This window comes from Mycotypha africana (genome assembly GCF_025528875.1).
Source record: "Mycotypha africana strain NRRL 2978 chromosome Unknown BDF20scaffold_3, whole genome shotgun sequence".
In the NCBI taxonomy this organism is placed as follows: Eukaryota; Fungi; Mucoromycota; class Mucoromycetes; order Mucorales; family Mycotyphaceae; genus Mycotypha; species Mycotypha africana.
In genome coordinates this window covers 1,289,611-1,316,042 of record NW_026515727.1, presented here as the reverse complement: position 1 = coordinate 1,316,042, position 26,432 = coordinate 1,289,611, and the positions used below count along the sequence as shown (strand labels likewise).

The window sequence follows — 26,432 nt, the reverse complement described above, 5'->3', positions numbered from 1 at the left end:
AACTCAAATCACCAATAAAAATTTTTTAATTTTGAACGTTATATCTTGGGAATAGGTTTCAATTTTTCATATAACGACGAAAGCATAGTTCTGGAAGGGCTGAAGATAGAGCTTATAAATAGAAATAAACAGTGAATAGCGTACGGCAAAGGTGCTTAGATTTATCTACTTGGGCTAACCATTGATAAAAATGAAAGACTTCCCAAGGCAGACGCGTAAATATCCTAATAAGCTTGAGTATCTTTAACTCATCGGACTAAGATAACAAGGGATTCAGATTCAGATTTTTTTCTGCTATCATACGAGTTGATCTTTCAAAGATTGCTCTCAGTTAGAGCAGAAAGGTTTTACTTTTTTTTTTGTCTAATTGACTGATTTTCAATGATGTAGGCTCGAAAAAAATATATAAAAGACGTGGTTCTTGGTTAGCTTTGAAAAGCTTTTTTTTTCCTGTTTTTCTCTCAAACTATTTATAATATATTAAAAATGGGTCTCTTAGATATTGTTCCTGCTGGTGTCATTACTGGTGATAACGTTAAGAAGCTTTTCGACTACGGTAGGTTATCATAACTAAAAAGTTCATCATCGTCACGATATGGAATATTGGGTTGGATTGTTTATCACTAACCAACATATGTTGTATGTATTTGATAGCTCGTGAACACAAGTTCGCCATCCCTGCCATTAACTGTACCTCCACCAGGTAAATATCACTAATAGCATTCTATGCATATCTTATCTGTGCCCCATCAATGAAGAATGAAGAAAACACTTGTTTCATGTTGTACACACACGCACATACACGCACATATTACTGCATTTTTTAATTTTGTGCGATTCTTGGGATTGAAATTTTTAATAATCTGTTGGTAATCAATCCGTGAATCAACAATACTGAGACATTCGGAGTTCTTTAAAAAAAGAGTTTCTTACTCGCTATGTGGAACTTCAGAATTTCGAATGCCTCCATTGTAGATGATCAAAATCAAAGATTCTTCATTCTGGCTGGGTTTCAGATCTGGTGTGTATATTGACAAGTTTCAGTAAGCTGACATTTTTATGATTTGTTGTGTAGTACCGTCAATGCTGCTTTGGAAGCTGCCCGCAAGAACGGTTCTCCCATCATCATCCAATTCTCCAACGGTGGTTCCGCTTTCTTCTGTGGTAAGGCCATTGATAACAAGAACCAAGAAGCCTCTATCCTTGGTGCTGTTGCCGGTGCTCAATATGTCCGTTCCGTTGCCAAGGCCTACGGTGTCCCCGTCCTTATCCACTCTGACCACTGTGCCAAGAAGCTCCTCCCTTGGTTCGATGGTATGCTCAAGGCTGATGAAGAATACTTCAAGGCTCACGGTGAACCTCTCTTCTCTTCTCACATGTTGGATCTTTCTGAAGAACCCATGGAAGAAAACATTGAAGTCTGTCTTAAGTACCTTAAGCGCATGGCTCCCATGAAGTGTCTCCTTGAAATGGAAATCGGTATCACCGGTGGTGAAGAAGATGGTGTCGATAACACTGGTGTCGACAACTCTGCCCTCTACACTCAACCCGAAGATATCTGGGAAATCTACCGTCGCTTCTCTGAAGTCTCTGACATGTTCTCCATTGCCGCTGCTTTCGGTAACGTTCACGGTGTCTATGCTCCCGGTAACGTCAAGCTCCACCCCGAACTCCTCGGTAAGCACCAAGCTTACGTCAAGGAACAACTCAAGACTGACGAAGAAAAGCCCGTCTTCTTCGTTTTCCACGGTGGTTCCGGTTCTACTGAACAAGAAATCACTCTTGCCCTTAGCCACGGTGTTGTTAAGATGAACATCGATACCGATACTCAATGGGCTTACTGGGAAGGTCTCCGTGACTTCTATGAAAAGAACAAGGCCTACCTCCAAACCCAAGTTGGTAACCCCGAAGGTGAAAACAAGCCCAACAAGAAGTTCTACGATCCTCGTGTCTTCATCCGTGCTGCTGAACAAACCATGATCTCTCGTATCCAACAAGCTCTTGACCGTTTGAACAACAAGAACGTTTTGTAAATAACTTTCTAAACACATTCTTTTAGATAATTCATTAATTCTCTTTGCTTAATAACCATCACATCTTTATTGCATAATTCATTAAAAAGCTTTAAACTTTTTACATGTTCTGAAAAATAAATTTCTATTTATTTTTGTACAAACGATATAGCTTCTCAGTTATCTTACAATGTAGCAGGTATTTTACTGCCCAACACGTGTTTTGTCCAATCAAATCAATTTTTGAAATTGTTCAATGTTTGCTTCTTTGTGCCTTGATTCATTTAATTTTTTTTTTTTCCTGTTACAAAGCTCATGTAAGGAAAGAGGAGGTATTATTTTCTGTGCTCTTTTTAATGATCTCTTTTCTTACTTTCTCCTTTTTTGAAAGTGAGTCTCACTTTTGCTTCTTTTCCTTTCTTCTTTCTTTTTCTTCATGTATCTGACTTTGACTGATTTCTCGATATCAAATGGAAGATAGCAACCAGAACAATAGTCTCTCAAAGAGTACCTTAAATCGAAAGCTTTCACTTCCCGACCTTGCTAAATTAAAGAATGAATATAACAAAAGAGAATCCATAGACAATGTACCGAAACTGGCGCCTGGAAAACTTCAGGTACTTTGAGTTTTACAGCTTTGGTCTCTCTAAGAGCAGTTGTTTATTCATTTATCTTCTTCTTCTTCTTAGATCGATTTACTCAATGTTCGAAGTGATGTCTCTTTGAAACGACCCCTCATGAGACTCAGAATGGGGTCGCAGCACTACTTTTCCTCGAGGTCAAAACATCCTAACGGCAATTGGAATGAAGGTTTTTTGTTCACTGTTTCATATCACAATCAGTTATTTGATACAATTGAAGTAAGTATTACTTTTTTGATGATGAGAAAAACAAAAAAAAATCAACGAAATACAAATGATTTCATGCTTCTAAACTCTTTTCTGCTGTTCCGAATGAAATTTCTTCTGTGTAGTTGGACTTGTACGATAAGCGGAAAAAATGGAGGTCAAAGGCCAAACATATCGGTAAAGCCAAACTGAAAATCTCAAGGCTCATTCATAGAGACGACGTATTTATCACGTAAAAATTGAAACAACCAACATCAGTAATTTTCTGACATAGAACGATGAGATGAAGGGAAACTGTAGATAGGTCATCAAAATAAACTGATGTATCTTTTTTTTCTGCTGTATACGTAATTAGATTCTTACCGATGTACGAATATCATGTTAGAAGGTACTTACCTGCACATATTCAACTACCACATACATTTCTTAAATCGCATATCATGCCGAATGTCTCGAGGTTTAAGGAGCAGTATAAGAAACACTATCATCACTTACAGCACCATCGCCAGCGATACACCCGAGCTGGTTCTGCATCATTTGCTACGACCCAGCTAAATGCGGATGACGTCCGTAAAGAAGAAAAATCTGATGACGATGAAGAAGATAAAGAACAGGAAGACGATCTTTATGTCGATACACCACCTACTTACCAAACCCATCCGAGTCATAGCAGACATTCAATGACGCCTTTTATAGGATCTATTCAGGTGAGAGTGCGATATTCTTACCAGCATCCACCGGATGTAACATCTTCAGGCGAGGATTTGGAGTCAGACATTTTGGCTCCTTTCTATTTCGAGCATCAGTTAACACACCAATCCATGGAAACGTTTCACACATATCTGACAACATCTCGAAAAAGTAGCCAAAAGAGTTACCGCAGCAGCACCACAACCACAGACAGTAGTTATTGTAGTAATAACAGCTCAACTGCAACTGCTTACTCTCCAATAACTGCAACGTCAAAAGACACAACTACAAGATCTTCTTATCACGATGCTGTCGAGCCGAAATTGGTGTTTGTAGAAGATCTGCAATCTGTTCCATTTCTATCTTCAGAAACTTCTTCAACACCGACAACACCTGCAAATGAAGGTTCAGCCAGTGTAACCTTACCCAAAAGTGAATCCTTTGTTGATTCCATGTTCAAAAGTACCTTGAGCAAAAGTAGTCATACTATCAAGAAGCAAACGAATCCAGAAAAGACAGCTCAACAACCACCACCGAATATTAATACAGTTCATTTCCCTAAACGAGACGGTGAGACGACCAAGAAGAGTTCTTCTCTAACGTCATCACCCACTTCAAGAAAATGCAGTAGTGACAGTGTCAAAAATATCAGAGAAAGTTTTTCGGATAAAGCAAGTATCAAGAGTCATAATTTTGGTGACAAAAACTTTGCATTTCGATGGATCAACGAGTCATTTGAGGAAGTAGCAATATCACATCCGAGTTTGGATCGCATGATTGGTATGGTGGTCAGTCCCCAGACACGCATACTGCTGAGAGCTGTAGTGAAAATGTTCAATGCCTTTGTGAGTAGTATCATTTGCACACTTACCTTAGCACAAGCATTTCAAAAATAGCCTTGTTAAACGTTCGTCAAGTTGTTATATTAGGGCCAGGGATTCAAAATTACTATACTTCAGTTAATATCCTCTTTATCTCTGTTACAAACCTTCTACTCTGAAGTACCAAGGTAAGTCTAAATATTCCATGCACAAGGGGTTTATCAACTACGGTTTAGCTTATTATACCGCATTCATTCTTACATCCAAAGATCACCGCCTGCTGCAAAAATAACAGATCTGAAGTTCTTAGATGAAGCATATTACTTTTTGGGTCATGCTATCATTGCTTATGTAAGACATAACATTGAAAATATGCTACAGTATACGTCCCTCGGTTCTTAACTCGTAGTCTGACTAATGGAATGAATACATAGGGCTGGAGAGGAATATCCTATTTGGGAGATTATGCAAAATATCTTAAAGGTAATAGAATTACTCACTGGCTGCATTTGTATTGTATGATTTTTCTAAGTTATAATGTACTATTTAGATGTTGTGAAAACGAAATCAAATAAGGACGCTATCGTTAGATACCTGAAGATACCGCAAGAAGATCTTTTGGGATATGAGTACGGCTTGCGAAAGGGGGCTGTGTTTCAGCCTAGTTACTTTGTTTCATACGACCATGTTCATGAGGCGGTAGTACTAGGTATACGTGGAACATGGGTAAGGCATAAAAAGTTTGCTCCATCATTTAGAGTCATTCTTGAGTTTGCATCAGAAATCTAACATTTACCCACTTGAATGGGGGGGGTGTTTCGTCATGTACGTATGTATATATATATATTAGAGCCTTTATGATTGTATAACAGATTTAGTTTGTGAATATCGACCTTGGAAAGGCGGCTTAGTTCATTCAGGTATTCTGGCCTCTGCTCAATGGTTCTTTACACGTATAATACCACAAATCTTTCTTTATGTGGCAGAACAGACTAAATCAGGTCAGCGCAAAATTTCCTCATTCATCATCACTGGCCATTCTCTTGGGGCAGGTGCGGCAGCCGTTTTGACGATGATGGTAATTGATCACTTGGATCAATTACGTGAAATTTCAGGTGTTCCAGATTTTAAGGTTCATTGCTACAGTTATGCACCCGTAGCAAGTGTTTCACATGATCTATCCGAAAAGTACAAAGACTACATAGACAGTTTTGTGTGCCACGATGATTTGGTGGCTCGCCTGTCTTATGGAACCGCTTCATGCGTTAAAGAGCTTATCATGGATGCTTGTATAGCAGTGGACGGCTTAGGTGGCTCAAGTAAAGTCAATAGTAACCTTGACACACGAAAGGCGTGTTTCGATATCATCCAAGCGCGTCGTAAAGAAATATACCACTTTAGCGAACCTCGATACCCACTTTTATACGTTCCAGGTACTGTTTATCAATTTCGTCGAAACAAATCGCTGGCATCATCTTTACCTACCGCGAAATGCTCTTCTTCAGAAATGAAGTTACCCGGTACAACACTATCAGACCAATCACCGCCATCTCCTGCTTCTTATTCATCCGTATCAACAGCACCAATATCTTCTCGACCCACTAGTAGAGCTTTTTCAGCTACTGCTTTTAGTAATAGAAGAAAGTCAACGCCTGCATGCACTTCTCGCCATTCTGAATCAGCTTTACCGCAGCCCTCAACTAAAAACGTCCGTCCTGTTAATGATGAGGTTACTTTCTCATTACATCCTTCCTCTTCTCTCTTATCTGAAGAAGTTCTTATCTCCAAAACTTGTCTTGAAGACCATATGGTCGTCACTTATTTAATGGCCTTCCAGTCGGCTCGGAAGAACTGTATGCGACAAGATTCTTTCCTCCGCTCCCATCAGTCTCATAATAAAACGGAACAACGAGAATCTTTTAAACGACAGCATGTTAAACCTTCGCTCTCACCTGCTGCTTCTAATTCATCTTCAACAATAACGACTACAACGACTGCAGAAGAAGCAGCCTCTACAGCAAAAATAAAGCCGACAGTGGAGGTTCAATTTCCAAAAGTCGATGAAAGAGTGTAATATATTAAAATAAACTTGACAAACAGTTGTACAATTAAATAATAAAAGATTGCATTAACGAAAACAAAAAATATAGAGTTTGGTGTAAACAGCAAACACTATTTATCATCCTAATGAAATGTGACTCTATTCATGTTATTCAATTCTCACACATGATGTGAAGTATTTCCCAGTGCTAAAATTCTCCTCCATCTCGATTCATTCCTTTCTCTCATTCACCTGGTTTTTATGAATATCCATGCTCACATTAATCTTTGATCTTGTCGTTCTCCTCATTCTTGCATCAATTCCATTAGTGTCATCTCAAAATGAGCAAAAAAGTGGAGGTCGAACAGTTTTTATTGAGCTCGCGCACCATCTAAACAACCGTGGTGCCTCAGGTTTAGGGTCAAATTTTGATGGCACAGGGCAATACTTCCAATGCCCCTTATTAACAATACCACCTGCCCCCTCTCCGCTATCAACGGCTCTTTCCGACTCGAGCAACAATAATAGTAGCCAAATCATTCGAGTGAATAATCTTCCATTTGCAATATCTTCAAGAGCATCTTACGATAATGTCATGTGCCAAAGTCAATTTATTGATTTATCAATTGCACTAAATTCGCCTGAGAAACAGAGGAAGAGAAAGTTTGGCGCAATTTACCTACTAGGTGCTGTTAACCATGGCCCTATTACAACAGATATCACTATCGTTTACGAGGATGGCACACAAACAACAACTAATTTGAATTTGCCAGATTGGCAAGTCCGATATATCTCGAAAATTCATCGTATTGATACCATTACTTGCCCGCTGAACAACCGCGTAAAGGGATCGCTTTTGGTCATACCCGTCCTGACAGAACCTTCCAAACGCGCTTCTTATATGATATTACCGTCGAATGGACCTTTAGGGTCGTTTCAGCCGGCATTACACATATTCGCTATAACAGGTATTTCGTCGGAACCACCGTCGTCAATCACTGTTGCTCCGTCTAATTTAATAGAACAGCATTCGATTGAGAATATATATCATTTACGTCATCAACAGCAGCAACAGTTACTGCATTCATCTTTATTTGTGAATGTCATTTCTTTGAAAAGTACTCGTCGATGGTACGATAAGCAGACTGTTTTAGCACCCAAGATGAATAATCAGCAATTACTGAGTGGCAGCAAAAAATCAGTTTCTTTTGATCAAAATACATCAGACGAATTTCCTATTGTCACAGTAAAAGTACATAACACAGGAACCAGATGGATTAAAGATGCAAGTGTATTCGTAAAAGGTCCACTGATAAGTACACAATATCATGGACATATTCGTCGTTTGGCACCGGGTCACTTTATGGAAGTTGATGTGGCCTTACGCAGTCTACACAGAAAACGTGTTTCTACAAGCCTGACCGTGACAGTTACAGATGTTTATGAGCGCTCGCTATTAGATGTGCCACCCGTCACTTTCAATTTCATAAATGTAGGAATAGAAGATTACAAAGAAACGGAAGCGTCATTGCAGGAACACTCCACTCCTACTTGGTTTGAATTAGCCAAGTTTGGCATTTTCATTCATTGGGGCGTGTATTCCGTCCCTGCTTGGGCACCTGTAGGTAAAGACTATGCAGAATGGTACTGGTGGAATTACAACCAGAAAAATAGCCCTACCTATCACTTCCATCGATCCTTTTATGGACCGGATATTGAGTATGACGATTTTATTCCTCTTTGGAACCCTGACCAATACAACCCAAAAGACTGGCTCGACCTCATAGATGCCAGTGGTGCTAATTACTTTGTATTCACAACGAAGCATCATGACGGTATTGCTTTGTTTGATACGAAAGTAACAGATCGATCAACTGTAAAATTGCATCCTCATCGTGATTTCGTGAGAGAGTTGTTGACTGTTGCTGACAGACATTATCCTTGGTTGAAAAAAGGTCTATATTGTAAGTTCAATCATCACAGGAGATAAGCTGCTTTAAATTGTTCGATTAACAGGCTATTAGTCTCGTTGCCAGAATGGTATCATCCTAGTTACCAAGACTATTCCCTCAATTGGCATGGGCCACCAAAAAACCCGTATACTGATAAAGAAGTAACTTACCATGGTGCAGCTGAAGTATCAGATTTTGTCAACGAGGTACAAATTCCTCAAATCATGGAACTTATTCACAATTTTGATCCAGATATTATGTGGTGTGATATCGGCGGCATCAATAATTCAACTTCTTGGCAGGCCAAGTTTTTTAATCAGGCACGACAAAAAGGCAAGCAAGTGACAATAAATGATCGTTGTGGCAACAGCGTTTCTGATTTCGAGACAGCTGAATACAGTGAAAAGAACTACATCCCCTTCAGGTAAGACAATAAGAACAATTATTACGATCAACATCAGTCTTTATCAGGAAAGAACGTCGAATGTATAACTCTCTGACATTGGTAGGTTTTGGGAATCTACACGTGGAATTGATCCACATTCATTTGGGTAAAGACAAACTATTTTTATGCTGTTTTTTATATATACCAAAGGCATAATTCTCTACTAGATTTAATCACGAGACAAGACCTGATCAATATGCGACAGTAGAAGTTTTACTACAAGAGTTAGTTTCCACAATATCGAAGGGCGGTAACTTTCTGCTTAACATTGGACCAGAGATGTCAGGTCGTATTTCACCCGTCGTAAGAGCGAGACTCTTAGAGATGGGTCAATGGATAGACCGCGTGGGAGAGAGTTTGTTCACTACTGTACCCTATTGGGTCACTAGTGCGGATTTTTGCGAACCATCTCAGTCTTTATACTTTACACAAGCGAAGGATGGTTCCGCATTCTATATTTTCAAGTTCGAAGCACCGTTAAGCAAACGCGTGGTTATTCAAACAAAGGTGCCGTTACATGAAAATTCACTTATCACCCTTTTATCATCAAAGCGATTCAGCAAGGAAATATTACAATGGCGTATTGTTAGCACTGATAGACTGATCATATACATACCTGAACATATGTTGGATCGTAATGAATTATTATGGGTGTTCAAAATAGAAGCACCTTGAAAAATTTGGTTCGAATACGCGATTATGCATTATCTTTCTGCTTGAAAATAAATGAACTTTCCACTCGTGAATTTAACTCAAATTGAGGCAATAGATAGTTGTATACGTATTCATTGTTTTAAGAATTGGCAATACATTAGAAATAATGGTAACTGTATAAGAAATGATGCACTTTGAACAAACGATATAGGAGGAAGCGTGTAAAATTAAATAAATATGATGTAGTTTCTAAATAAGATGACGTTTGATTTTTCTTCTGTCAAATTCATGAGACGCTTCGTATTTGGGTAATCTATTAAAGAGTTCATTAGAATAAGCTGATCTCAGACGCTGGGTGGTGAAAGCAAAATAATACTTACTCGGAAGGCTCTGCTGGCAAAGGTGCAGTATAAAAATAGTCGTGCTCCAATGCCTCAAGAGCTGTTATTCGTTGCGCAGGATCCAATACAAGTAGTTTATCCATTAAATCTGCAGCCAAGGGATCAAACTGATTATAATCCTCTCTAACGTGTCGTGGGGTGGTTTCAAATTTAACCTTCTTGGCGTCTGGTAACTTATCCCAACCTGGAAAATTGTCTTGATTGGGAGATCCACATAGTTGAAAGATCTTTTTGAGTTGGTCAAGATCATCTTGTCCTTGTAAAATAGGCCTCGATTTAAGCAATTCACCAAAAACACAACTAGAAAAAAGTGATTGAACCTTAAGTTATTTGATCTAATTAAGCATGTGAAAATTTACATCAATTTACCCCACGCCCCACATATCGATGGCGCTAGTATATCGTCGTTCACCAAGGAATAGCTCAGGCGGGCGATACCATCTTGTCACAACGCAACCGGTATATTCTCTGTTACCACTCTCTACACCTCTTGCTAAACCGAAATCTGCGATTTGCAATATGCCTTCGTTGTTAATCAGCAAATTTGCAGCTAATCATGTGTATCGAGATATCAGTTTTCTGTATAGACAATTATTTACTGCCCTGGATGAATTCATGCATTACCTTTCATATCACGGTGAAGAATATTATTCTACGCAATAAAAATAGCAAATCATAAGAACCTCGTAACATTCAGAAGTGATAAACAGTTTAGCATAGACTCACATGATGAAGGTAGGCTGTTCCTTCTAATAATTGCTTGAGATAAGTCTTAATCTGTGGTTGAGTTAGACGTACTTTAGGGTTGTCCAGTAAACCCGCCAGGTCATGATCCATATAAGGAAAGACCATGTAGATTCCACCTTTATCCTTTCTACTCAAATCACCTGTTTGTGCAGATTTAATTGAATAAAGGAGAAAGAATTATCGCAAGAATCATATGCGCTAGCTTACTAACCTCTTTCAACAGCAATATCAGTTAGAGGAACAATATTCTTATGAGACAGTTGTTTGAGAATCTTGATTTCACGAATAGCTGTGATTGGAATCTGGTAAAATACAGTTAAACACTATTACTATTTTGCTTAGCGTGCATAGGTTCAGTGATAGTAACTTACTCCTTCTTTCTCGTTATGCATTAGAATCCTCTTTAAAGCAACTAACTTTTGCGTATGTTTATCTCTAGCTTTATGTACTTCACTATTTCAGAGATACCACGGAGCGAAGTTTTTTTTTTTCATTTTCTTGAGTCAATACAGCACACGCAAATTGAAAAAGACACTTTAAAATACATGCAACATAGCATATATACATACCCGAAAGTGCCCTCACCCAGTTTATCTAAAAACTCATAATCTGTTATCTTTGAACAGCCCTTGAAAAAACGTGGGTTTTTCGATGGCGGTCGATTATAATGATAAGGTGAGGTTGAATGCTCCCTTATATATTGTGGTGATGAGGAAGTACTAGATGGTGATGTATTGTTATAGGCTTTCAAGTGTTTAGCGCGTTGATCGGTTTCGGCGTCTTCGAGTGATCTTTTCATAGTAATGAATGGTTATGACTTATACAGGAATGAGTAAATTACTAAGTGTCGCAAAAAGCAAGCTTTAATTGAAGGAAAGAATTTGGAGTTTTTTGTAAGAAAGGCGACAGCGCGTCACAGACAACAACAAACAAAGCAAAAATAGGGGAAGGAGATTGCTGATCCTTTTATTGCATTAACTTTTTTTGTAAGTGATGAGAAAAAACACTGCCTCCTCTTCTGAAAAAAAAAGTTATAGCAATGATGGTAGAATTGCTACCGTATTAATGAATTGGTTGCAAAATACTTTTGATTGCGACAAATATTACGTCTAGTTGCAAACAGTAAACAGAGGCTCGCTAAGAAACTGGAAAACGGAATTGTTCTATGCTATGTCTGCGACGAGGCATCTCTGCAGTAAGCAAGAAGGAAGGCCAAAACAGCGTTGTAGATGACCAGGAGCTATACAGAAATTTGGCTCCTCTCCAGAGAGGCAAAAAGCACCATTATTGAAGGAACACAAGAATACACCGTGCATGTCAAAGCAGCTATTCAAATTCCCAATTATGTGGAATCTGTTTAATCTGTGGTTTTTAGATAGCAAACAGTGATAACTCCAAACGAGAGCACAGTAAGTTAAAGGAAACCCATAACAAGACTGGCACAATACATTCTATAACGACAGAATCTTTTTACTGTTCCTTTACACTTGTCCTTTTAACATGTTGATCGATGAAATTATTGCTGTCACCATATTTTTCATTCTTTGATCGTCTACAAGAGTTGTTCTTTCCTCTAGTACCTTCGCTCTTCTTCAGTTATAATGGAATAATTGTTGTCCGATTTCATACGAATGGCTACAACTGAATAATTTTGTACGTGCCGAGTACCAACTGATACTCAAATATTAGCGCTATATTTGTTTTCCTTGTTGTTACATCAATTCGGTATGCCCTTCCGCGATCATGGCAGTCCAGTCTCAATGGTAATGTTAGTTCAAATAAAGGCTAATTTGAGTGTACAAGATCACAGCGACCGTATAATAAATCAGTATTGTTAAACTATAATCTTCGTTGTGGTGCTTCTGCTGCTAGATATTGTTGCTTCTGCAATGGTGAAGGCTTTTTGTTGATCACCAGTGTTCGTTGAAAATACAATGAAGAAAAAAATACATGATGTTATAATCGATGTTGTCTGTGCTATCATGGTTGCTTTGATGAACCACAAGCGGGAGCAGCGCTTAACCTTTGCCTCCTCAATTGCTTCAAATAATAGCAGAGAAAGTAGATGTAAAAAATCATTGGCAGAGGCAAGCATTAAAGATATTTTGAATATGGCGCTATATAAGAGATAGCTAGTAAATCTGAAGATTCAATCTGTCGAGGAAGGCAAGAAAATAGGTATGTATGAGCTTGTCTTACATGATTGAACTTCTGCAGTACAAAGGCACAGAGAGGGGTATACTGCAGAAGTAAGGAAAAAGGATAAACGCTATATCCATGAAAAAAATTAAAAATACTGAAAGCATGCCATGAATATTTGATAGGCTTTTTCAAGGGTGAGAGTGTCTCTTCATCTTTGGTTCGGTAACAGCTGTGTTCAGTATGACGATTGGCTAATATAATATTCAATGTACTTGCACACGACTGTAAGGCGTTGCAAGCCTAGTGACGCAGAATGTTGACCGCTATATTACAACCTACAGCTTACCTACTGCTCCTTTATGGCGAATGTGGTTCAAAGCTTCAAATCAGTCATATTTCTGTGGACATTCAATATCATGTCATCCGAAGAAGCATTATCCTTACGTTAAACTGAAATTAGCATGATATTTGAAGAAATGAACTTTTAAAGAGCCAGCTGTGATATATCATTAAACTAAGGATTAGTACTTCATTTTTGTTACTAAATGCTCAACGAGGATAGCAGTAACTGTAGTTAATGGTTTCTCTTCGTTAACCATTGATGTTGCTGAATATCACTGATGGCAAAACTTGACGTATGTCTTCTAAGAAAATATTTTTATTAGACTAAATGGCCCGCTTTGCTTCCGTTTGTCGTCGCATTTTTCTTAAACCATTCGGTTGATGAACGCGAAGAAAAATGCGCGTTTCGCTATTTGTAATTTGAACTTCGTTTTTAGAAATGATTTTCGAGACTGACGTTGATAAAAACATGCAGTTTATTTTAAATACGATTGCTTTTTTTAAGTCTGCAATTTTAATTCTGATATACCATCTATGAGCGCAAAAGGATTACTAGAAGCTTTAAAAGAACATGACTTAGTACAGGTAATGTTCTCGACTCTTCCAGGGGTTCTCGGTATCCTAAAAGCACTCTGACACTTTTTCTTTTTTAATCCTTTAGTACTATCCGAAGTAATTGTCCTCATTTCTATAAGATTGACACATTCCCAAGAGTAAGGCATCTGACTTTTCTATCTCTCATAGGTTTATGCAACAGAATATAGTTTCTTTGAACAAACTAGCTCGTGTAGGTTTGTCTAAATAGCTCACTTAAAGTTATTGTAAGCAGCTCAATTTAGCTAATGGAAACTCATCGCTTGATTAGTTGCCTGAAACAGACTATATCAAACTGGGTGTATTGGGAAAAGATAAATCCAAGTTAGAAGCTCTAGCAAGACAATACAACATTCACGATAATAAAAAAGCACAAGCGACCTCCCCCAAAAGAGCAGCCCAACAATCATTGAACAAACCTTCTAACCTTAACAACACTACCATAACAACTACCACCCTAACGACAATACCTGCACACAGTAACAAGCGACCATATGTGAAGTCACCTCCAAGAAACACCACTGACCGTAGCAAAAGAAGAATGACTATTGCGCCTCAAACAGTTATACCTCGTACATTACCAACTCCTTCTGTGCAAAGCAATGATACAAATTTTACAAATACCAACTATGGTAATGCTACGCCAAACCCGCGACGACTCTCTCAAATGCCAACGTCGTTCACTACCATTTCATCCCGTAAACAAGCAATAATTAAGTCACCTGTACGACAGAATCAACCTACTTCTGCCTCTTTTCCGTCATCTAGTGCAATTCCTGCTACACCGAAACGCTTAACAACAAGCCCTAAAAGATATAATGCACCAACTTCACACTCTCCGCAACAAATTCGTTCGGGCCCCAGGCCAGCTGCTGCCACAGCAACCTTTAATAAGGCAAGGGCAACAGGAACAACCGTAATAGCAACTAATGACAATGTTACCAATATAAATGAAAACATTCCGTCAACAAGGTTATTAGATACATACGGCATACCTATTCCGGCGCAAAAGCAAAAATACTCGAGTGTAACCTCAACAAACCCAATCAGCTCAAATACGAACAACAGTAATAACAAAAACAAACATAATGATACCAGTATTAATTATCAGCGAAAGCAGCAACAATCTAGCCCTATTAGAATGAACAACAATAATCATATGTTGTTTAGTTCAACCTTAAACCCTGAATTGAATCAACGTATCCGTGTTTGTGTTCGAAAAAGGCCTCTCAACAAAAAGGAAATTAACAATCAAGAAACCGATATTACTTCTCTGATAGGCAACCGTACCATTCAAATACATGCACCAAGAACTAAAATTGATCTCACGCCGTTTACAGAAACGCACTCTTTCACTTTCGATGATACATTCGATGCGAGCACTACGAACGAAGAAATTTATGCCCGCACAGCAAAGCCTTTGGTTGAATATGTGTTTACAGGGGGAAAGGCGACTTGTTTCGCTCATGGACAGACGGGCTCCGGGAAAACGTACACGATGCTTGACCCTGAACATGGCTTGTACGTTTTGGCTGCCCAAGATATTTTTCATTTTCTTGAACAGCCCGAATACCGCCATTTAACAACAAGTATTGGATTTTATGAGATATACCAAGGGCAACTGTTCGATTTATTGAATAAAAAAACAAAACTGAACGCACGAGAAGACGGAAATGGCAACGTAGTGATCGCTGGATTGAAGGAATATACCATAGAAAATGTAGATCAGTTAATGCAAGTGTTTGATTATGGCAATGCAAGTAGAACAACTGGTAAAACTGGAGCAAATAACACTTCTTCGCGGTCTCACGCCGTTCTGCAAATTTGTTTACGATATAAAGCATCTTCAACGCTCAATAAAACAGCTATAAGCACAACGGCAGCAGCAACAACAACGACTTCGTCAGCTTCTTCAAAAATATATGGTAAATTGATATTTATTGATTTGGCAGGAAGCGAACGAGGACAGGACCGAGGGGAAGCTAATACCCAGACAAGGTAAATGGTAAAATTTGCCTTTCCAAAATGATGTGTAACTCACTGCTTTTTTTTTCGTTTTCGTCTTTCACACCAATGATTGCTATAGAATGGAAGGCGCAGAGATCAACAAAAGTCTTTTGGCCTTGAAAGAATGCATTCGAGCACTAGATCAGAATAAATCTCACACACCTTTCAGAGGAAGCAAATTAACTCAGGTTTTACGTGATTCTTTCACTGGTGATTCGCGAACTTGCATGATTGCAACCATTTCACCTAATATTTCTAATAGCGAGCATACATTAAATACACTTCGCTATGCAGATAGAGTAAAGCAACTCAGAGGAGAATCTGACCCACGATTGTTAAATAGCGACTATAATTACAATATGACAGCAAGTTCAACAAATACATTAAGCATAAAAAAGGAACAGCAGCCACCGTCGCTTGCTTTGATACAACAAAATGCGGAGGATGAAGAAATGAGAGCAGTCGGATTAGAAGATTTTGAAGATAATGAGGAGATGGATGATACAAGAACCGACTACCTTGATAACTATGACAACCGCAGTCTTGCTGCTAGTTCTGATATTTGGGAAGATGCCGGCGTATCCGAAAATCTTTTTGAAGTGGATTTTCCAGTTTCTCAAACAGCCTTGACGACACCAAACAATGAGTCTAATCGGCATTATAGTGTAGATATCATTGAACCTCCACCAACGACTCCGCGTCGAAAAGCCAAGTATATGAAACGGTTAGAGTCCCCACCGGAAGAAGTCTTTCAACAAGAATTGGATGCAAAGTTCTTTACGCCTCCCTTAGGGCCTGTCGATGATACTGATGACATGGATGACATACCATCTATTTCTGCTGGAGACACAATAACGACGATATCGATGCAGTCAGCGAATACAAACAAGCGAGAATATCAGTCGACAACACCTACGTCTCCATCAAAAACAGTGCCGCCATTGAAAAGAGCTAAACTGGATCAGTTGAGTCCAGACCGTTCACAATCACAAGACGTAAATAATGATTCAATAATAGGCTTAACCGGTATCAAGAAGTTTCTCAACTTACATAAGATGCAAATGAGGGGCTTAGATGAGTGTTTACGAAGAGAAAGGGAAATGGCAGAACAATTAGAAAGTTTGATATCCAAAGCTGGTAGTAGTAAAAAAGAAGGAGACGAAATGGGCATTAATGAAGAGATTAAAGAGGCTTATGAGGATTATCTGAACGACTTGGCGAATTTAACTGATACAAAATATGCTTTACTGGATGCACTGTCTCAGGAACTCAAGAGTAGAAGAAATGGACAACGGTTAAATAATCACTATCAATAATATTTCTAAAATGACCTTGAAAGTATAATGATAATCAGATAATAGTGCAAGAGAATTACAGAAGTAGTAGAATCATTAAATGCTATGAAAAGTATATTTTGAATACAAACTATTCATTTGTTGATTTTGACAAGTCATTCAGTCATCTTGTTTGGTAGATGCAGTTGTGATTGTTGATGCTGAAATCGTAGTGGTATCTTTACTTGTTGCACCTGAATATTCCAAAGTACTCTCTCTACCGGTCAACATTGTAGCATCATCGTTTAAGACACTACATTGTTGTTTGTGGTTTATTGCTTCCAAACACAAGTTTAAATCTGAGAGGAACTGATTCAGGGTTCTTTGCTCCATCTTACCAAAAACAAAACCTACAATAAGACTGATAATAGCAACAATAGCCAATAATATCAGACTGAGGCCGCTGATGACGCTAGTTAACAAACTAGCAAGGAGACTATCGTGAAACAATTGAGGGACGATGATTTGAATAGCATAAATGATAACAATCATTACTGTTGAGACACACAATATTGTTAGATGTTTTGTTGATGTTAATTTGGCTCGGTGTGTTTCTTTTTCAATCAAGTGCGTAATTGTTTTGAAAGTCTCTGAGGGCATATTTGTGAAATTCGGCCTCACAACTTGCTGCTGTAAAGGTGCAAACAAATGTTTGACCTTGTCATCTACACTATCTGTCTCCACCATAAGTAGAGGAGTATTCCTTTTCGATTTTACAGTGAACACGGAGTGAACAGCAAAATGATCTGAAAAGCTCATTTCTGTCCCAGGTATATATTCTTCCATCACGACTTTGGATGACTTGCAAAAGAGCTGAGGCGTACAACGGTAAAAGATATAGTCTAGTCGATCACCCACACCTTTATGTGAGGCTTCTGGTTGTTTTGAGAAATGCTGCGTCCATGTGTTAAGGGGTGAATTGCAAGTAATGCCAAATTGTTGGATACATTCACTGGCTGTCATCTCATCTTTATTGAACTGTTCCAAGCTTTTTACCATGCCTTGCTCGTGTACCTCTAACCATGAGTCGGTCATAAACCCATGATATTTTAGTAATTGATAACAAAGACTAGTTGGTACACTATTAAAGTCTCCGGTCTAGTGAATAACAGTTGTCAATAATATCGACATACGGTGTATGCAAAACTCATATTATACACTATGGAGCGTAACACTAACCAAAATAACGTGTCGACCTTGAGCAGCTGAATTCCTTACACATTGAACAATTTGCCAGCATTCAGTGATCCTTTGCACTTCAAAATCATCGACTAATCCATAACCAGCTTGTAGATGAGTTGTATAAACGTCGATAAGGCCAATGTCGGGATGATCAACAGTTATGCCTGCACATCCTTTGCCCACAAAATAGTCACCTTGGAAGACCTTGAGCGGCCTGCCGGCCAAAGAGAATTTTAAATAAGACGAAGATAAAACTGGGAATTTACTTAGTAATATCAAGCCGCTGCCAAGCGTGCCACTATAATATAGAACTAAATGTGAGCTTCTGCTTGATTCGTTCCTTCATTTTTCCTTCCCTTCATACCTGCGAAAATGATGTGCAAAAGGTAAATTGTTTTTTGTTTTTTCTTTGATATACTCCACATCCTCTAACATCCAGACCTCTTGAAGTGCAACTATATCGTAATTTTTTTGGGCAATGTTATTTGCGATCGCTTCCAAACGGAATTGACGTTGTTTAGCAACGATATAAAGTCCCCTTTTTTTTTCGTTAAAATAAGTTATTTCAAACAACTCAATGCTTTTATTATTCTGTTTACCAGCAATTGAGCGACAAAACAGATAAGGTGTTCTCATTGCCAATCATTTCACATGGAAAGAGACGAAACAATCGCTGTTTGTCTTTCTGTAAATAAAAGCTTTCAAGGTAGATTATTTAACCGGAGATTGTTTTACCGTGTATTTGTGTTGTGCCTGATCAATTTTATATGCAATTCATGCAAAAAGAAAAATGCTTTAAGCACGCTGGTATCAATTCATTTATTTGACAGTTTCATAGTTTAAACCTAATTTTTTTACTTTTTCTATAAGATGGTTAACCAATAACATATCCTCATTATTGCTATTGTCCGAACTGCTATTACTACTACTATCATCCAACATTCCTATTAGCGCTAATTTATTTGTAATTTCCTCCAATTGCGATTCATCAAAAGGACTACTTGGTGTCATTGCTGAGAACTCCAGATTATTTTCCTTCGAGAATAGGAAATCTGATAAACCGAAATACCGTTCAATGTCATTGTTTGTATTTGTAGCTTCTGTAGTTGCTGTTGTTTCGTAAGATGGTAATCCGTGAGTTGAAACATGCTTTTTGGCTAAATGTGATACCAACACTTGAGTAATCTAGACAATCAAAGTAAGTGAGCTTTCAAATTATTTTTGTTACGGTAAACTACCAAAAAAATAGATTACAGATTTGAGATCTTCATATTCTGTTTTTGCGCTTTCAGATATCCACTCGCAACTACTAATATTATTAACGACATCGCTAGTTATTCGTTTGTGATGCATTGCACATTGAGATTGCCGTAGGTTTTCAATCTTTAGTTTCGCCAATAGTAAAGGTGTAAGTCGAAAGGGATCTGATGCGGGTATATTAACACCTGTTATATTTGAGGGTTTGTCAGCTTTCAAATTTTGGTAAGCGTAGATTATGAAAGTGGAAAAGACATACCAACCTTCATGTAGCAACATTAACACACATTGATAATTTCCAGCCAACACAGCTATTATGAGACGTACGTAAGTTATAATCTGTCTTGCTGAATAAATATATATTCTTACGGATTTACCCAAATGTAATGGTTGGAGACCTTCAATGTCCCCAACCCCATTATTGATATCAGATCCATACTCAATCAGTATTTTTGCTATTTCTGTAGCTATGTTGTGGTCGTCTTTTCTACTACAAGCGATATGAAGCGGTGTTCTCAAAAACTTATCTCGGATGGTGTCAGGATTGATGGTGCCCTGAAATTCGTACAGAATGTGTCTTACTTAAAGATACAGAATAATAATTAGCCAAAAGAAAAATTCACAGTCTTATATTGTCCATTATTGATATACCTTCTTGTGGTGTCTTTCTAGCACAAGCATCCAGTAAAATGGCATCTGATGGTGTTAGTTGAAGTAAGCTACGTAATCGTTGGGCTCGACTATTCTTTTTCATTTGGAACTTCGAAATCCGGTTTTGCATTACTCTTCAAATCAATCCGCTAATAATGATGTTAATGTAGGCCTTGATAAAGAGAGTAACTTCACACTGCCAAACGGTGGTCTTTCAATTTGAGGTTTTGTGTTGTTCGAAAGGGGACTAAGTAGAAAAAGGAAGAAATTCATTTTTTTTGCAGGATTTTGTGCTCTGCAGTTTTCTTTTATAGCTTCAGTTTAAAACAAAACTGCAGTATAATTAGATAAAATAGATTTAATTTTTGAGACATTCAATTTGGAGTTTGAAAGACCGAACTACACTAAAATGGAGACATCTATGAATAAGAAACGAGCCTCTGGCAACAATAGGGATAATGATTGAGACGCTGCTTTACAAATGGAAATGCTGATAGTCATCATGCTTTTTCCTGCATTAATATTGCGGTTTTATAGTATCTAACAAGTTTTGAAAAAAAGAATATTACAGCTACGGACAGTAACTGATACTTCTAGTGTATCTCAGCGACCAGAAGGATTCCTTTTACCCTGACTCTTGCTTTTTTCTAACAGACCTAATTTTCCCTTATGATGAAACTGTTCTACATGAATAGGGCTGAAAGTTACAAAAAGTGCAAAATACGAAAAGAAAGGATCTTTTTCCCGTTTAAAAGTACTTCTTCATTATAATATAAGTTTGACAATAAAAATGTAAGAAAAGTGTTGCTGAAAAACACGTTTTAAGCATTGTAAATCCACTTTTCTTCGATTATTTAAAAAACGTAATCTACAAGAATAACGAGTACGGTACAAAATAATTTGCCTTTTTTATTTAGAAGATACTCTCTCAAAAATTAGAAACTTGTCTAAATTAAGCCAGAAAAGTGCACTTCGAATATTTTGGTCGACAACCTGATTTGTATTGTTTGATATCACGCAAGTCATAATGTGAAAACGGTTTCCTTGAGTTCTAAATAAGGATAAACCATGCTACAGCCCTTCTTACTTAAATGGTTACATGGCTGACTGAAGGTTTAGATGTCTTAAGCATTATTATACTTGGAAATTGCAAATTTCAACGATCATTTGAATGAAAAGCTTGGTGGTTGTTTGTCTGATATAGGGCAGACTCTTCTTCTTCTCTATAAGAATGATCGACGGAGTATGATACGCACTAATTTAAATGAGTACGGTCGTTTCTTTTTGTAAGTGATTTGCATAGCTCGCTGCATACTGTCGTGTATATCTCTCGCGTATAGAACTAAATTTCAATCAAACGTATGCAACAACCTTGAATGTAGAAGATCAAATTTGCTTCAATAAAATCTACGTACATAGCAATCTGATATAACCAACAAATACTAAAACCTGTACTATGAACTACTCATACACAATATAAATGAAGTTAATACTAGAATTTGAAAGAGCATATGATTGTCCTTGATTGCGGCGTAAAGTGTGCTTGTTAGGCAGCTGGAACTAACTTTATGTCACTTTCAGCTCACCTTTATGGCTAGAATTATCCTGATAAAATGAAATTTGACTTGATAACGTCTCATGTCAAAGTGTAATCACGAATTGATACCCTAAGAAAAAAAAATAGATCATCGTTGAATGCATTGTCCTTATCAAGTTTCTTTTTTTTTCAGGCTTTCTTATTCTTATTAGTTGTAACCATACCATACAATAACAATCGATGGTGATCGTTTTGAGGACTTCTGTCGATCAGAAAATACATGTTAAACAAAGCTTAAAAAATGGAATAGATGACAGAAGCAGGAAATATTTGATCTCTGCAAAAAAGACTTGGTCATTGTTATGGAAGGTATTCGTTCTCTATCTCATAAAATAGTAGTGAACATGAACTGTCGAGTACGCAGATGCCTATTACATGATAATTCAAATTTAGACTATTTTACATCCACTACACTGCTATCTACAATATTACAAATTGTAAATTGTGATTGTATAAAGCCCGCATTGTCCAGCGTTCAATATTTCTAATCATTCCATAATAAGTTTGAGCCACAGACGATTATACATGCTACTTTGAAAGACTTCTTCATAGCCAGCCGATATAACTTGGTTTTTCATCGTCTAACGCTTAAAATATAGGACCTGGCTATGTACACCCACCATTGTCGCCACTACAAATAAGTGTTACACCAGCAAAGGTCATCTCATTTAACTTATTAAATTACAATTGTGGAAAAAGAGAAAGTAATTCAGACACTTCTTTCATCCTCTTTCAGCTGGGCAGCAAGTCAACATAAGGACGGGGTACAACTGTGAAATCAAATGGTGCTAGGTATAGATACAATAAGAATTCTCTTCTGTCTATTCATTGCATCGTAGTCATTCATTCTCTATGTATTTAAAAGACGAACATTATATTTGTCAGAGAGCAGCAAATGCTATTATTTCAGAGGTTGGGCCTTATCGTGTGTCAACAGACGCCTTGCAAGCAATCAATCAATTCCTCGATGAGTTCATTGTCTTGTTACTTGCATGTTCACTATCTCTCGACTTGTCAAATATCAAATCTGTTGTTTTTAATTTGTTGCCCTCGACGTTGGGTAAAAATGCAGTAGTAGAAGCAGAGCTGGAAGTAAAAACCTTCATAACCGACTCTGAATCCATCGACTATGATGTGTATGAACGTATGCGTAATATGAAGGTCGACGCATTTCCTTTGAATGAAGCAATACCATTACTAAGAGAGAAGTGCTTCGAATACTGTACTCTAGCAGACAAGGAGGATCAGTTGTACATGCAAAGAAGTATGCAGCAACGGAAAAATAGAAGTGGCACCCAAATCGAGCAAACCATCATTATATCGCCTATTGTCGCCATCTACGTTACAACCATTATGGAGCATATTGGAGAGTACTTATTGACAGCAGTGGCAATGTCTGCAGAACACGAAGATACAGATTACATTCGCGTGAAAGAAGTGTTTCTAGCGTTGGTGGATGATGTTCAATTAGGGAACGTTTTTCATAAAATGGAGCTACGAAAGAAGTTGGAGGTAAGTATTTGTCTGCGGAAAATGAGCAAAGCAGCATCAGATATTCATTCGCTATTTGCCCAATAGAAAAGAGCAACGGTATCGTATAATGCTAGCTTAAGACAGTCGAGCCACTTGTCAGTGTTAACATTTTGCAGGAACAATGACAACAAAAAGAACTCATCTTTGATACAGCATCCAATCTACTGTAAGCTAATCTCACTGCATATACAAATGCTTTTGATTAACTTGTTGATCCCTCAATTACTTGTTACACAGATAAAGAAGATTCACTTTCAAATATCAACTTTGATGACCTTGTCATCGATTACTTTAGCGAAGAAAAACAACGAAAAAGCACTTATTCAACAAATTCTGTAAAGTTGACAAAGTCCAAACCATCAGTATCCATTCCACACAGACCGTATTCATCCTTATCGCACAATTCGGGCTCGAGTAATGTTAGAAAGTCAACATTTCATTTATTTAAAGACCAGAGAAATACCCTTCACAATAATGTGTTACCACGTGCATCCAACATTTCACCCTTAAACCAATATAAAAGCACTGAAGAGGATGAAGAATATGCAGATGGGACACCGCCACTGTTGGACTTTGATGAGTTAATTAGATCAGGTGAGACTGTTAAAGTGTCGCTTACTCCAAATCGACTTAGATCTATAGAAATAAGGGATCAAACCAAAGATGACATACTTCCTACACCAACATGGGAACGACGATCAAATATCTCGGCATCGCCTAGACTATCAGCAGTAAATTATTCTAGACCTTCATCACCTCTTTCTCAAAAGTTGAATCATAGCGAAAAGCTATCAACAAATATATGCAATTTGCCAAGCACGTTGTCTTCATTATCATCTTCTTCTTCTTCCTCTACTTTGTCGTCGCCATCCTCAGAGACAAATGATCATGATTTAGCAGAACAACGAACAATACAGTCGAACATTCAGATGGAAGTACCAAAACTTGGTACTGCTCGTTATCAGCATACCCCGTCGTCTCCTTTAAGTAAGCAGAGTTTTACTATGAATAACCAAGTGGAACATCACAAAAAGACTCCTTTATTAAACGCCTCAACAATCCCCGCGATATCCAAAGCAACTATACATATTGTACCAGAGACTGATCTAGACGCAGGAGCCGATCGAAATATTAAGATAAACACACTATCAACACAGACTGAACACAACAACTTCGATAAAAATAATAACAACCACAGTGCCACTACTTCACGAGCTACAAAAAAGAAATTGACACCACTGAGTAGACTGTCAGCATCTACCACAGCCGAGTACAACAATCAAAGCATCCTTTCATCCTCTACTTTTTCTACGAATAGCACTAATATCTCATACCTTAATAAGTCATACTCCAGTACATCATTAAAGTCTTCGCATAGTTCAATTGCAGAAGCGCGAAAAGAACCAATCCATACTAATCCAAATAATGTTAGTGAAACAGTGCTGCCACAGCAACAGTCAGCCACTACAGAAGTGGAGCGTCTAACTGTTGCCGATACACCTGCTTCTTCTTCATCAATTACTTTTAAAAGGTCATCTTCAGCAAGAACTACCACAACTGCAAAAATTACCATTCAAGAGTCACCAAAATTCCGCTTATCAAAGTCCAGTAGCACCAGTAATATATCTACAGCGACAAGTGCAGTGACTATAAATGCATATGGCTCACTTTTAAGAAGAAGCAGTGCGAGTAACCGAAAGAGCCGAGAGAATCTCCGGAAAATGAAGGAAGAAAAGGAACAAAAACCACAACAAGAGCATACAGATCAAAGAGCAACTGAGAAGAGCAAGCCCGCAACAAATTTAACTAAGCTATCAGAACATCAACATGAACAACAACAAAAAGCAATTCAAACATCATTTAATGTAAGGGAAGAATTACTTACTGACGTCAGATCGACGAAAAGAGATTCCGCTCCTTCTTCATTAAAGATTGCTACAGTTGGTAGTCAGAATGGAGAGGCAAAGGTTGACAACAGAGTGTCAACTGTTATTAAATTTACAGAAGAGCCCCAGCAGGTGACTGACGGCAAGCCTATGATACAAGCAAATAACAAAGAAAAAGATAAAGAACGAAACGATCCGTCTGCTACCATTGAGAGAAATGATAACGCTGCTTTGCAAACAAAAGCCTCTGCAACATTCCTGGTTCCAAAAAAAATGGCTACTCTTTCACCTGAAAGACCTTCAAGCTTAGTTGCTAAACGTGCTTCAATGGTTGGGAACAGTCGTAGAAGATCAATGCATGAAAATTTTGCTACTGAAAAATATTATAGCCAGCAACAAAAGCAACAGCAAAAGGATATGAATGAAATTTTGAGGCAAAGACAATCCTCAGTCAGCGTGTCCATTAAACAATGGGACGATATTCTAAAGACAGGAGAGTGGCAGCAGCAACAACAACAGCAACAACGACAGCAGCAGCAGCAATCTATTGCCGTAGCAAATATGGAACGGCCTGCAACGCATCATCGACGATCTGTGTTAAGACAACTAAGGCAATTACAAGAACAACAAGGAAGAGATACAGTAAATCTAGACATAGCTTCTTCTTCGAATGTTGATATCAATAAGAGTGAGCGTATCAATAGTAGTGGTGACCTAAACAGTAGCAGTGCTGTTCTGGATAAAGTATTGAAATTTGAGCGAGCATCTTCTATGGAGCCTTATAACAGTGGGACATCTTATACGCCCCGACGAGAAAGGTTCCTTTATCTACAGCAAGAGCCCTCTCTTATTGAAAGAAAAACGATCCACAATTTGGCTATAAAGAAAAAGGCGAAAATTGGGATAGACCAGGCTGTGCAAACAGACAGCAAACTTGTCAATTTGATGAATAAAGATGAAGAGCAAGGAAAAGAAGGGGAGTTCAAAAGACATGTTGAGGGAGAGAGCGATGAAGAATGGTTTTTGGAAGACTTCATTTGGGATGAACAAGAAGAAAGTACTATAGTTGAATGGTTACTTGGTGAATAAAATGATTGCCTTGGATATGTAATAACGCTTTTTGAGTGAGTTTACTTTTTTTTTTTTTGCTGCATTTGGTTTAGACGGTCGACAATTTAAAAGCCAATCAGATAAGCATACATTTCAGGTCTCCCGATACTCTTCATTTTTGAACTTCAAAAAAAGAAATTGGCTGTAAATTAATCATTGTCTTCCTTCTCATTACACGACCGATAA

The 26,432-nt window shown here is 37.9% G+C and overlaps 7 protein-coding genes across 7 annotated transcripts; 5 read left to right on the top strand and 2 right to left on the bottom strand.

The window, feature by feature from the left end:
- Positions 1 to 486: 486 nt before the first annotated feature.
- On the top strand, positions 487 to 2,033 carry BDF20DRAFT_905332 (fructose-bisphosphate aldolase, class II; the record flags this gene model as incomplete). Its single annotated transcript, XM_053083150.1, has 3 exons — positions 487 to 556; positions 655 to 703; positions 1,076 to 2,033. The coding sequence occupies 3 exons, from the start codon at positions 487 to 489 to the stop codon at positions 2,031 to 2,033; spliced, it is 1,077 nt and encodes a 358-aa protein (XP_052938196.1).
- Positions 2,034 to 2,761: 728 nt separating this feature from the next.
- BDF20DRAFT_817165 (uncharacterized protein) lies at positions 2,762 to 5,882 on the top strand (the record flags this gene model as incomplete). The annotated part of the gene is made up of 12 exons (XM_053077229.1): positions 2,762 to 2,872; positions 2,986 to 3,092; positions 3,216 to 3,385; positions 3,479 to 3,772; positions 4,070 to 4,151; positions 4,209 to 4,395; positions 4,480 to 4,559; positions 4,641 to 4,722; positions 4,806 to 4,854; positions 4,922 to 5,097; positions 5,222 to 5,695; positions 5,757 to 5,882. 12 exons carry the CDS (start codon positions 2,762 to 2,764, stop codon positions 5,880 to 5,882), a joined length of 1,938 nt encoding a protein of 645 aa, XP_052938195.1.
- A 741-nt stretch (positions 5,883 to 6,623) lies between these two features.
- Positions 6,624 to 9,612, top strand: BDF20DRAFT_859796 (glycoside hydrolase superfamily). Its single transcript, XM_053080476.1, has 4 exons — positions 6,624 to 8,376; positions 8,437 to 8,788; positions 8,874 to 8,915; positions 8,977 to 9,612. The coding sequence occupies exons 1-4, from the start codon at positions 6,684 to 6,686 to the stop codon at positions 9,482 to 9,484; spliced, it is 2,595 nt and encodes an 864-aa protein (XP_052938194.1). The 5' UTR covers positions 6,624 to 6,683; the 3' UTR covers positions 9,485 to 9,612.
- On the bottom strand, positions 9,578 to 11,532 carry BDF20DRAFT_859792 (kinase-like domain-containing protein). The gene is made up of 8 exons (XM_053080475.1): positions 11,181 to 11,532; positions 10,983 to 11,064; positions 10,823 to 10,913; positions 10,591 to 10,751; positions 10,489 to 10,516; positions 10,234 to 10,414; positions 9,844 to 10,164; positions 9,578 to 9,776 (listed from the first exon to the last, which is right to left on the bottom strand). Exons 1-8 carry the CDS (start codon positions 11,408 to 11,410, stop codon positions 9,713 to 9,715), a joined length of 1,158 nt encoding a protein of 385 aa, XP_052938193.1. The 5' UTR covers positions 11,411 to 11,532; the 3' UTR covers positions 9,578 to 9,712.
- Positions 11,533 to 13,629: 2,097 nt separating this feature from the next.
- On the top strand, positions 13,630 to 17,012 carry BDF20DRAFT_911493 (P-loop containing nucleoside triphosphate hydrolase protein; the record flags this gene model as incomplete). The annotated part of the gene is made up of 5 exons (XM_053083828.1): positions 13,630 to 13,680; positions 13,757 to 13,767; positions 13,840 to 13,882; positions 13,961 to 15,687; positions 15,776 to 17,012. 5 exons carry the CDS (start codon positions 13,630 to 13,632, stop codon positions 17,010 to 17,012), a joined length of 3,069 nt encoding a protein of 1,022 aa, XP_052938192.1.
- BDF20DRAFT_386672 (Endonuclease/exonuclease/phosphatase) lies at positions 17,009 to 19,267 on the bottom strand. The gene is made up of 4 exons (XM_053075337.1): positions 19,071 to 19,267; positions 18,577 to 18,965; positions 18,210 to 18,510; positions 17,009 to 18,128 (listed from the first exon to the last, which is right to left on the bottom strand). Exons 2-4 carry the CDS (start codon positions 18,846 to 18,848, stop codon positions 17,151 to 17,153), a joined length of 1,551 nt encoding a protein of 516 aa, XP_052938191.1. The 5' UTR covers positions 18,849 to 18,965; positions 19,071 to 19,267; the 3' UTR covers positions 17,009 to 17,150.
- A 3,302-nt stretch (positions 19,268 to 22,569) lies between these two features.
- Positions 22,570 to 26,225, top strand: BDF20DRAFT_833899 (uncharacterized protein; the record flags this gene model as incomplete). Its single annotated transcript, XM_053078693.1, has 3 exons — positions 22,570 to 23,229; positions 23,296 to 23,416; positions 23,488 to 26,225. The coding sequence occupies 3 exons, from the start codon at positions 22,570 to 22,572 to the stop codon at positions 26,223 to 26,225; spliced, it is 3,519 nt and encodes a 1,172-aa protein (XP_052938190.1).
- Between the last annotated feature and the right edge of the window lie 207 nt (positions 26,226 to 26,432).